At 41.1% G+C, this 12,683-nt stretch overlaps 1 protein-coding gene across 1 annotated transcript in view; it reads right to left on the reverse strand.

The window, feature by feature from the left end:
- LOC104509208 (serine/threonine-protein kinase WNK1-like) overlaps nt 1–12,678 on the reverse strand; it is a gene marked incomplete at both ends in the record, with an annotated part of 83,295 nt that extends 70,617 nt beyond the window's left edge. Inside the window, one exon of the mRNA XM_010151067.1 lies at nt 12,148–12,678. Coding sequence (XP_010149369.1) covers nt 12,148–12,678 — 531 coding nt within the window. The remainder of the gene's footprint in view (nt 1–12,147) is intronic.
- Nucleotides 12,679–12,683: the final 5 nt, after the last annotated feature.

The raw sequence follows: 12,683 nt of genomic DNA on the forward strand, positions 1-12,683 counted from the left end.
TCAACTTCAAAACCCCATCTAAACTGTGGTTTAGAGTCTAAGGATGCTTCCTCTCAGATGCCAAACGGGATTTTACAGTATGGGTTTATCAACCATAAACCATTTATAGCATAGGCACATTAGGAGTTTTCCCAATATCTCTACTTGGGGCAGAAATTCTCTGCAAAGTTTTTCCTCACTCTTGTTCAACTTTAAGATGGTTAGATGAAGAGCTCTAGAGAATGGATCCAGAAAACTTTCTGGAACAACTAGTAGTTTATCACCAACTAGGCCACAGATGATGGCTTGGGATAGGTGCCTCTCCAGAACTCCTTCAGTCACTTAAATTATGATCACCAAGTTTTACCTTTGAGGTCAAACTTCCAAGTTCACAATCTATTACAAAATACTAAAAACCACCCAAAATAGCAGCAAAATCTTAATTACTGGCTACTGTCCCTATACAGCTCACAGTTTGGATACATAAAGTGACTTTACAAAAGTTACATGAATATTTAATCCAGAAAAGTGTAAAAAGAAAAAAAAGCAAGGTATGCCAAAAGTAGGTAGCTTAGTCAATAAGGTATTACTGAACTAAGAATACAAAGGGAGGCATTTTGTCAAAAAGCAGTGCAGATATCCACAACTTCTAGTACAAGTACATATTAATGATACGTCCATGAACTAGCCATTCGTAGCAATGGGAATTTTCAGAATCAATTCATCGTTTTGAACTTGCTTGATCCTAAAACCTCAAAATTCATGTCATGTACATCCTAAGAAACAAGGGATTTTCTTCTATTCCTCACCTTTCTCTTGTAAATGCCTTTTCAACTCTCAAAGTGCCTTAGCAGAAATCACTTAAGTCAACAATAATGACAGATTTAAGATTCTCCAACAGCAATAAATCAAACTTCAATTCTGCATAGTTTTCTGGGATTCGCCCAAATTGAGAAGTGAGATTTCGCACTGGATGGGGGAAAAAAACAACAACACACCACTCTCTGTCTATACCTTGGGACTAGGGTTCACAAGACAACTGGCTATTTTTTTTTTACATGAAGTAAATGTATTGCATAGTCACGTTCAGCTGTACTGATATGCTGTAAACTGTGTTGTATTACTGTTGTGGCACTTTTTTTACCCTCCCCATACATACAGTGTTCCATAACAAGCCCTACAACCCTCCCATTTGATGCAACAATGCAAACACCTTGGAAACTCCAGCAATAACAACTGTAAGAAAAGTCATGAGTGTCAAAAAAAATGAAGCAAACAGTGTATGATATTAAGCTATATTAGTGTAACCTGACTGTAGCAAGTTTTGCTTTATAGGCATACTACCTGAATAAATCAAGAATCTGGACAAAACTGTTTTCATTACTAGCACCCAGACAGAACAGACCAATTACAAACTACAGGACCACTCTTAAATAGTTGCACTGCCACCTAAAGCAATTGGAAAAATTTGATTTCCTACACAGACAGAAAAAATGCAGTCCCTGAACAACAGGATGTTACCTACTTACATTAGCTGTGTACACGAAATTTACTCCAAGTACAAACGCAACTTGAACCAGAACTCTCTGGGATCTTTTCACTTTCTGCAAACACAAGATGACTGTAACTTAAAAGGCCAAAATTCCTTGTTCTCCCTCCTCAGATTTCTCACAATTTTGTCGTTGTTCTTACCACAACCACAGAAAAGTACTGGACATTCAAGAGTCTATAAAACCAAAGGGAGTCCATAGGAAACACATGCACATTTTCCTAGTGAAAACTTGAGTATTAAAGACAGGTGTTGGACAGATCTTCAGGTATAAACCACGCACAACCTATTAATGTCCTGCAGCATTTAGGTTGTCAGCAGCAACCCAGAACATCTTCACTTTTTTTTTGTGTTTCCTTTCTGAGTGTAAATACTGAATCTCTCTGATACATTCAGGCTCATCTGAGATCAGGGGAAAAAAAAAAAAAAGGAAACCATAGCACCACCTGAACTGGCTCACAGTTGCCATCAGGAGGAAAAAAAGACCCCACACAACTGAAGTGCCTTGTGTAGTTTTACCACCACACCTCTGTCACCAGGTAGAGATAACCTGAAATGCAGGCTGCTTTTGAGCTGCTTGTCTGCAGAAAAAGCTCAAGCCGCATGCAGAGGAAGTAAAGAAAACCACCAAAAAAAAATTCTAAAACTAAACTTGAAATTCTATTTTTGTATCAGATATCTCTGTAGTTTCTCCATTTTCAGTACACTGTTCCTGGCAAACCTAGCAACTCACTAAGACCCACATCAGGATACATGCAGACAAAAACCATGCCCTCAAAGGCCATTCTGCATACTGCCAACCTCTGTCTACACCCAGAGAGGGCATTTAAAAAAAAAATAAAAACAATCACATTACAGACAGTATTTCTTACTGTAGGATACTTGTCTGAAGGGATTGCACCTCAAGAACTCTCCCATTCAAGTTTAGTCTCACTTATAATTTCTCTTCAGGGAAAGTTCAGAGGCTCTGAGTCCAAATCAGCTACAGCACAACAGAGTACATGAAGTTTGCATCCTGCATTTTTATATGGATACACAACCTACATTTCCCAAATGAAAGCATATCAGAGGCAGCCTAAGAACGAACGAGACAAACCAAAAACAGTTTTAGGTTAATGATATCTTTAAGAATTAAAGCCTTACTTAGAAGTAGCAGACTTGAAAACAGACATGGTAACATTTTGCCACATTTAGGCAAAACCTGCTAACAATTCAGAACTTAACAGATGCATATTACATAAGTGCACACAGATTTGCAGATCCTTAAGATAATCAGCCTGGATTGCTGAAGCTTTTAATAGCAATATTTGTGGGTTATTCTTTGTATGTCATTAGTTTTTGCCAGGACAGAAGCAGTCAAAATACATTCAGATCGGGGTCAAACTTGCCAGCAAGTCAGCAAAGCAGAAACAAGTCACAGGGTTACTTTAAGAAAGGAAAACATGCAAGGAAAACTGAGTAACGCCATCAGTTGGATAGTCTTAAACTATCATGAGACTATATTAACTGGCCAAAACCAGATAAATGCAAGTAATTGTTGGTATCAGCTTTGTACTATCTTGTGTTTAGCTCAGCATTCCTACATAGATTGTTTCAGATTTACCCCAGTTACAAGGAGATCAGTATTCCTGTTCTTTTCAAATTCTTCTAAACGGCGGCAATAAACTCTCCCTCACTTAAATGAGTTTTTCCATCTGTACCATTTTGCTTTTTGTTGCTAGCTCTAAATCCGCTATCGGAATCCCCTGTCTTCCACTACTGACACAAGGAAACTAGGAATGGCTGAAGCCATCCAGATGAAAAAGATGACCCAGAACAGCTAAACAGAAACCAAGCTTCTCCCTTACACAAGGGGTGTGATAAAACTTATTGTCCTCCCCCTCTGCTAGCCTAAAGCAGAGGAACAGCAGTTCAGTGGATATCTATCCAAAGTTTCTATCAATGATTGCCTATTAACAGAGGTGACAGGACCAGAGCCATCACAGACTGTGGCTCATAGCGTGGCATCCACACCACAAGTTATCAGTTCCTAAAGCTTTCTCTTTGTTTTAATCTTACTGGTAACAGCTAGAAGGAGTCCTGCTAACCACTTGGCCACCTAGAGGACTTGAAAAGCACCCCAGTGATCCTTTCCTGAGGACAGACACTCCGGAGAATTGCTGCCCAGACTACTGCCAATAGGTGAGTCGGATAATTTCAGAGCCATGTTCTCAGGCACACCAAGTACAAGAAGAAATTGCGTTCCCTGCATGAAAACACAACAGCCATGGGCAAAGCCTTTGTTCAGTGTCGTTGACAAATCACTTAAAAGCTCATAGATAATTTAGTTACAAGATAGATGGCCATCAAGCATAGATTCTAGAAATCCTTCAGAAAGTAAGTATGTAGGTAGCATTCCCAAAGACTCTTAGGCCTAAACTGACAAATCCAAAGTTTGTCCCTCTGAGTGATTTTGGAATGAGTTATCCTCATAAGAACAGCTTTCTGCTTTAGATACACATTAATACTTAAACAGTTTCTGGAAGGAAAAAAAAAAATATATATATATACCCCAACACCAGCCTGATTTTTAGCAGGCTGCAGTTCCCTTTGCTGAGAAATAAACTGAGAGCACATCAGGTTCTGGGGAGCCATGCAAAGTGATACACAGTGCTGCTTGGAACTACCCAGGCCAATCTGGAAGCACTTGAGAATAATGTGGATTCATGCAATGCACCTGTCATCACCAGGTGAAGACAACAACTGGGATGAAGTTCAGACTCAGTTCTCAAACGTACATCCCAATTCTTCTGGTCACTGTACTGTGTCCCAGTTATTTTACTCCGGCTTATTAGGGAAAAAAAAAAAGATGATCTGGCAACACCTGTGATGATCTTGTTGCAAGGATCTCCTTTTGGGTTAAGGGGATAGAATCACATAGCATAGAACATTATTAACACAAATTTATCCTTTCAGGCAGGGAGTTACAGAGTGTTCTGCAGGTTGTGCTCTAAGACAAGAAGTGAGCAAGCTCCCTCTCTCTCAAAGACGACCTCAAGCGAGCCACAGATTCAATCCTATCCACCCCTTGACTTCCCCCAGCTCTCCCAAGGGGAATAATGAGGGCAACCAAAACCACACATTGAGAAGTGCTGGTTAGACAATTTTTAAATATGCTGAGGAAGCTGGAAATAAAGTAGAAAGAAGGATACCTGTAGTCTTGACCAGAAATACTCTAACAGTGTTTAAGGTTCAGTATGTATCCTAAATGATTCTCAGCATCAGCTAGAAGGAAGTCCTGGAGACTGTAAGCAGCTTCCACAAAAACACCTAGGAAGCCAGCATAAAATTTGAGTCTTGTTCACCAGGACAAGAATTTTAACACCATATTTGAAAAGATTTTCAGGTGGCTCATATCAGATAAAAGGCTTCAACTACCCTGAGAAATCGATTTTCAAGCAGCACTACCAATCCTGCTATTTAAAACAGGAATTGTTTCAAGTATACCATAAGAGTGTTTTTCCAGACACAGTGTACACATGCTATGATCTAGTTAAAACTATGGCATCTTTATTTACAGTTTTAAGAGTTAAAACCAGTAACTTTCTACCATCTGCTATTAAAAAAAAACAACACATGCTGTGCCAAGAGACAGTCCTGTGCCCAGCTGCAAAAGCAGTGCAAACTTGCATGACATTTTTAATTTTCTTATAGCCCAAATGTTACAGCCATTATGTCTGCATTTCCATTTTTTCCCCGTTAGTAACTCTCAACACTAAGATAAGCTTGAGAATGTGAACTTCAAGACTGAAACAGAGAAATACTCAGCTTCTATTTCAGCTCAACCATGATTTAGAAAAACTAATTAGTGATCTCAAAAAAAAAAAAGAGAGAAGATTGCTAATCTTCACAGGAAATGAGAGTTTCTGAAGAGATGCATGACAGGAAGTATCAAGGCTGCTACTGCTTAGCACAAGCTTTGTCACATGCAGTGTGGAGAACCTGGGTGACAGTCAGAGCTGGGCTGTTTAACAAGCTGCTGGGATGAAACACAAAAGCAATGACAAGAGAAGAAAAAGGACATGTGGAGAGAGGCTAACCAAAAGGTACTGAACCTACACTGCACCATGCACTGCATCCATGGAGACTAGCACAGATCTATTACTGCTTGTTTTATTTATTACTCTGCTAGACAGCTCTCAAAGGACTCTACACATACAGGATATCTCCAGGGAGTTTTATCAGCTGGGGTGGTTCCTCCCCCCACCCCTTTCAAAGAAAGATTATAGTCCTTAGCCCTCAAAAGTTTAGTTATGGAGCTAAGTGTTTTTATTTTAAACCACAACAGCCCAAACCAAATCTCATTTAAGAGATTTAAGTCCACAGCTCTCAAAGCTACCCAAACTGACAAATAAAAACCTGTTTATTTCCAGAAGAAATGCTGCATTCTCAGAATGTACTTATCCAGTTATATTTATTGCCTCGCAACCAGCCAGTTACAAATTGAACCACAGCCATGTCCAGAAGTGATATCCCTTTGAGGTAAGATTATTTTCCTAAGTAGAGGTCTCCTAACAGCTGCAGCTCCAGAATGCACTTTAAAGCTCCCTTCTCTCTTTCAGGGTCACCTTTGTGAAGTCTGAGGGAGCCTGACCACTGTTTATACTTCTGCAGGTAATTAGTCTGGCTCCTTTCCCATGTCATTTATCAAGTTGTCAATTGTATCAATTACAGCACAAACACTCTGGAATAATTCTTCAGGCAAAGGAGAAGTTTTCACAGAGGTTTGAAGCCAGTACATACCAGTCCTGCTCTAACACATGGAAAACCAACAGAACATTTAGACTTTACTGCACAAAGTGTCAAGCTCCCTACACATGCACACTTGAAGACACTTGGAAATCCAGTGTAACCCAGAAGTGTTATAAACAGATTATACACTTACGGTTTTACAGCTTTTTGCTTTCAGTATTTTGGAATTGGTAGAGCTGAGAACAGAGAAAGCTCTATTAAGCACAGAATGACGTTTAAAGATGTGTGACAGTCTCTGTGATCATCTACATTTGTGACAATTATGCATCTGCCCCAAAAGGAGTCATGAACAGGAAGCACACTGCTGCTATAGAAGCACACAGTTATGCTCACAGACTAGCAGAGTATTGCAAACACTGATGTGAAATGCAGGGCAGACATACAGTGTAGGCACAGGAGTCACCATACTGGATTAGACTTGAGCTTGATCTGTTTCATTAAGTTTTATAAAATATATAATAAATATTCAGAATTAAACCACCGAGCTGTCAAAGAATGAGTATTAGTTTCAAGATGTTGACCATCCCCCCAGAACTAGCAGAATGGAATTGTTTTCCAGTCACACTTAACAGCGAGATGAATTCCAGGTCCATACTCCTCAGCTTCCTCTCGCTGCCCAAAGGTTTTGATCTGGTTTTGCATTTAATGCAGCTATAGGACTGTGCATCAGAGCTAGCATCTTTGCAGCCTGACCTCCTAGTGAGCAATATGCAACCAGCTTAAAAAGACTACAGGATGCCACAGTTAGGTGATACAAGACCTCTTTCGGTTGTCAGACTTGAACGTGCAGCGTCCGTAACGTTCCCAGCTCCACCAGCCCAGAGAGCAAAGAGATTTTTCAAAATTATACTTTGACTTCAATAAACTAGTATTTATCATGGTGAGCCTGCAGGGGAGTCTATACTCCAGAGTACAGAAATTACACTCCATTGTTGTCTGCTGATCTAAAAATCTGTATTAAATATTAGCTTCACAAAGAGACAAAGATAGATATGCTTAAACCCAAAATGTCACTGAAAGTGAATATACACATCATATCCAAGCAACTTCCTGTCCTGCTATTTTTAAGTTAACTTCCATACATTGTTAGACTCAAAAATACTAATACATGGAAATATTATTTAGCACCTCACTACATCCTGTAATAAAGCGATGACCAGCTGCAGTATCATTTTTACCAGAGCGCACTACAGAATCTCATGGTTCACATTTGGTTATGGCATTACGTTTGTTCTCAATTGTTTTTTCATCGCTACCGCCTATGTAAAGAAAAATCCACTTGTAAGATGGGGTATTTGCACACTATGCTTGGTCTGCAGCTAACAGTCTGCAACAGAAGCGCATACGTGTCACCTACACTTTCTTCCTCAGGAGGTTTATAACTAAGGGTAGCCAAACTCACATTCAGCATCCCTTTGAAGTATTTATGAGTACAATGGACTCTTCTTGCACCACTTTCACCTCCCGAACTGACTTCCCACCCTCAGAAGCTCTCTTGCTTAGAGACAGCCCTCAACCTGCCTTCCCCCTTCAGCAGCTCACATGCTGAGCACAATAAACCTGGCTAACACAGCCCTGACGCCAGAGTAAGAATGGCAGAGTGACGTACCAGCAAGAAGATGCATTCATGGACAGTAACTGCTGACTGACCAACAGACCCTTTCTGCCAAAGGCAGACGAAGGACAGGAGCGATACAGCACATACCAGGCAAGTGGTACAGTTGCCCGGTGCACACAGTTTACCAGGAATGCATTTTCAACTGATGGCACTATCTAAAAACTGTTTCTAAATCATGCTGCCTTCATGAGAAGACACCGTCACAGTGAATGTAAGTCTTCAGATGTCCAACAAGATTCAGTTCAAAAAAGAGCCCAATCCGCATTCTGTACCAAGTGCACTTTCATATTTGAAAAGTTCTTAATTTGAACAACAGAACCCAGAGCCGTAATTCTGGACACAAGCTTTTGCAGTCCAGCAAGGGACTGCACCACCCTGTATTGTTCTGTAAACCCAAAGTTAAATGACAGTCTTGACTTAAAACCAACTCAAACTACAGCAGGGTCTCAGAGGATGACACATCATCCCCAAGATTTGGCATTTACAGCCAGCCCTGTGACTCTTGCTACCTTTGGCATGAGTATTACTTTGTCTAGAAAACTTAACAGGAAGAAACATCACATTTTGCCACAAATGTCACCTCAACTGTACAGAGGTGACAAAAGACTTACTGCTCAAATATGTAATTTTAAAAGACTAACCAGTAACATGATTGTACAGGAAGAGTTATTTTAAATTAAAATAGAAAACACCAGCAGTAACCACTTTTGCCACCTTCTACCTACATAAAGACCATTAAAGCAGTAACCCTGACTACTACTACCCTCAATTTATGAGACATGCTAATGACAACAGTAGGAGGCACACTCCCCTGAGAGCAGCTAGAGTTGAGATGAATATATACAATGGAAATACAGGTGTTGGGAGGTTAACACTACATTAACAGTTTCCTTGCAGTGACTGAAGCTGAGCACTGGCCCTCAGGACCTGCTGCCGAGCTCTTTGCAGCTCCACTCTGCTCACAGCAGGGCAGATGGTTCACATTTAAATAGCTGCATCCAACATATAACACAGGTTCAGTTACAACTGGCTTCATATAGACAGGCCACAAAGTAAACTAGGATAGCCCATAGGTCACACAGTTGTTAGGATTGTTACACATCTATAAGCAACCTTGAAACACTCAATTCCTTCAAAACAAGTGTTCCCATCTTCCACAGACCTAGAAAAACTAGAGTCCTGGCCAGGACCTCCCTTGCTAGGGAAACAAAGCACACTATTAGGGTGCCCACAGAATTTCAGCTTTTTCTCCTTCCATTTCCTCCACAGTTGAATACGTCAAGTGTAATAGGCATTGCAACGCAGTTCAAGAGCCTTCTTAAGGATATGGCAATATTCTCTGGAGTGTCATCAGCAACTTGGGAACCCAAGCTGCACTTGATAAACAGTACCCAAATGCCCTTTGAAAGGAAGCATACTCTTGATACTCTCAGATGTTACACTTTATGTCTACAGAGCACACACATAAAAATCAGGTATAGTTGCATTATTCAATATCAAAAAGTCATTCTGCCAGAGACCATCAAAGTCTTCAGTGCAGTCCTTGATCCACAAGATTCCTACTGCAGAATTCACTGCAATACTTAATGCTGTAGTTGAAGTGAGGTGAAAGCAGCTGACATCTTGATTCCTCCCAAACAGCCGAGATTTTAAAGAAACCCAAGCATTCGAGGTATGCTGGAAAAGCCTTAAAGAACACACGCCCAAATACTGCACAAGTACAAACTGTTCTCGCCCCATTCTGTTATACATCTTCCAATGAAGAACTATGATACACCTTTACCAACTTTGGATAAGCCATGAGAGGAGCAACTTGGTCCACATCATTGCACTAAGCAGCCTCATCCCAGCAGCACTGTTTAGAAGACTCCAGAGAGGTGGGACACCTGGGATGCCTATGCTTGCTCTTTACTGCTAAGGAATGGTATTTCAAGACAATTAAAAGTAACCATCAGTTAGTTATGGTTGGTGTAATGTAACAAGAAAATCGTTCACATGCCTCTAATAAAACCATGCCTCAAACCATGGCATTCTGAAAAACCAATGACACCTAAGTTTCAGTCCATCTTTGTGAATCCAGCCAACGTGCATACCAAGTATCACCAACCTGTCAACAATTATGTTTTCCTAGAGGAAGAGGAGGATGTTCCCATCATACCAACAAATACCACGTTCCTCCTTTTATTTCTAAACACAAACAATAAACCAGGACTTAATCTGAAAATATTCTGCAACTGTAGAATCTACCTCCTTTAGCAAATACTTTAAACAGCTATGAAATTTATATTTTTGCTACAAACTTGTCATTTTGTATGCAGTCTCCTTACAAGAGGAAAGCTACAGCCTTTGGAATGATTTAACCCACAAGGTACTTCTGTAATGAAGTTACAAAACATCAAATATTTCCCCCTTACCAATTATTTTCATTCACAATTTTTACACTCTCATTTTAAATACTAGTCATGAAGTTCTTCAATCAATTGAAAGTTCAGAAACATGCCCTTTATAAAGGAGCTTCTTTATGGAATTACTTCACAGAAGCTGCTGCTTTAGACAGTTTGTCCACATGGTACTGATGATGAGGATGAAGACACTTCAATAAAGGCAATGATAGCGAGAAGGGCCTGATGCCAAGATGACATTAGTTTCTGAACAGTAAATAAAGTGTAAAGATTGAAACAGATTTCAGGGGTTAAAGTCAAGTAACTCCAAAATTGCAGAAATTAAAATTTCAAATAAAAGTCAATAGAATTTTGGTGGAGTATTAACCTCTTCTCAGTTCAAACTGCACATGAAAAGCTTAAGCAGAGTCCAACACTGGATCATTTCACTTTTTAATTTAAAATTAACACACAAAAGACCACCACAGCAAGCACACAGCTAGCAGGGAGGAACAGCGCATGCTTAAGGGTCACCAAGAAAATTGGAAGCTTACTTCCACAATCTCTAAGTGTACAATAATGGCAATAACAATCAGCCAGGATACTGGTAGAATGCTTGAGCGATCATCCAAAAGCAAACATGAATACAAATCGAGAGATCTCTTCTTAAGTCCTCACAGTTTGACTGGAACAGATATGAAATTGCTTTTGAGGGGAAGAAAGTTTCAGTCCAGTCACTGCAATCAATCCTTCACGAGCAATGTTCACTGCTTAAAAACCCCTCAAAGACTTCTGGGATTTTGACCCAGCGCTCTTTTGTCTGCCCTCAATTGGATGGGAACACACACAATAAAGCCACAGTACATGAACCCCTCTACAGATTGCACCGAAACCCAACTAAATTAAAAGGATAGTGTCTGGGTTTTTAATGCTGAGGCCTTGAAAACGAACTGGTACATCAGGTATTCATTCCTGGTACTCCAAGCTTTTCCCACTTCTAAGGTGGTTGCACAGCAACCTGCATCTCAGTTATACAAGCTCTGACTCGTATGGAACTAAAGGTGTTCTTGCCATCATTAGACTGCGCTTGTACAGAACTCTGGCTCTGCTCAGACCAAAAATTTGGTAGAAGAGTAGTGCCTTAGCCCAGTTTAATCCCCAGTCACTTGGAAAGGCTAATCTCAGTGGGTTTGGATTTTTTTTTTTTAAAGCTTCCAAAAGGAGACAATTACTTTCTTCCTTTCCTTGTTTCTGTATCAAGTGTGAACCCTAGAACTTAGAATGAAAAAAAATTGCTTTTCGAAACTAAACAGTGTGATGCACTACATGACTTTGTGCACATTCTAGGGTTACCTCCTACAAGGGCTCACTGGCAGAAACATACAACATGTCTGTGAAATTAACTTTGGGGGTTTTTCCTAAGAAAAACACCTAAACACATTTTGAAAAATCAAGGCTAGCTCGAGTTGACATTCACACATTTTCCCTCAGCCTCCCTGGACCTGTGTACAAGTATTTTTACAATCCTCCAAGCTACCTTTTGGAGGCGTACAATGCAAGACTCTAAGAAACAGAACTGCAGTGCATTTTCTGATGATAAAACTGGAAAAATTATTCAGAGCACAGAGCATTTAAAACAATCAAAAGGTAAACTGTCTCCAAGGAAAGGCTGCACCATTCTCCCAAAGGAATGCCCCAGGTAAGGTCTGCAGTCCCCTGTCTGAATAAAGCAGACCTTTAGTTGATGGATTTTACCCCCTTCAAGCACACAGCCAAGTACCTGGGAGAGTGACTGTGCTTTGACAATTCACAGTTTCTATTTATTTTACCTGCAGCTCGCACCAGGCGACTTCCACAGTGGTATCCGTATCCAGTCCTTTATACACAGTTTTGAAAGAGCCTCTTCCAATCTCGATGTCAAACTTCAAAAAGCGGCCATCCGGGGAGATGCCTACTGCCTTGGTCTCTACCTCTTCGATGTCTTCCTGCTGTGTTCTCCGGTCCTCAAATTCCCGGCTGGCAGCTGACGTGCCGCCAGCCATGGTGGGGGGGAGCGCGGTTGCCTCGTCCTCCTCCTCCTCCTTGGGCAGCAGCGGGGCGGCATCCTTCGCGACAGTGGGCTCCTGAACAGACTGTCCTTCGAGGGGAAGCGGGGCAGGCAGCGGCGGCTGCTGCTGCAGTAGCAAGGGGGCCTGGGCGGCGCTGACAGCGATGCAAGAGGTCCGGCTGGCACACTCGGGAGGAGAGACCAACGGAGCGGCGCTGCCTCCCGAGACAGGGGCCGCGGGCGCTGCGGGCTGCAAACTGGGTAGCTCCAAGGCCGTGGCGTTGGAGTCGCAGATCACGCTACGGCGGAAGAAGCGGT

The sequence above is a fragment of the Eurypyga helias genome, unplaced genomic scaffold (genome assembly GCF_000690775.1).
Source record: "Eurypyga helias isolate BGI_N326 unplaced genomic scaffold, ASM69077v1 scaffold19054, whole genome shotgun sequence".
Classification (NCBI taxonomy): Eukaryota; Metazoa; Chordata; class Aves; order Eurypygiformes; family Eurypygidae; genus Eurypyga; species Eurypyga helias.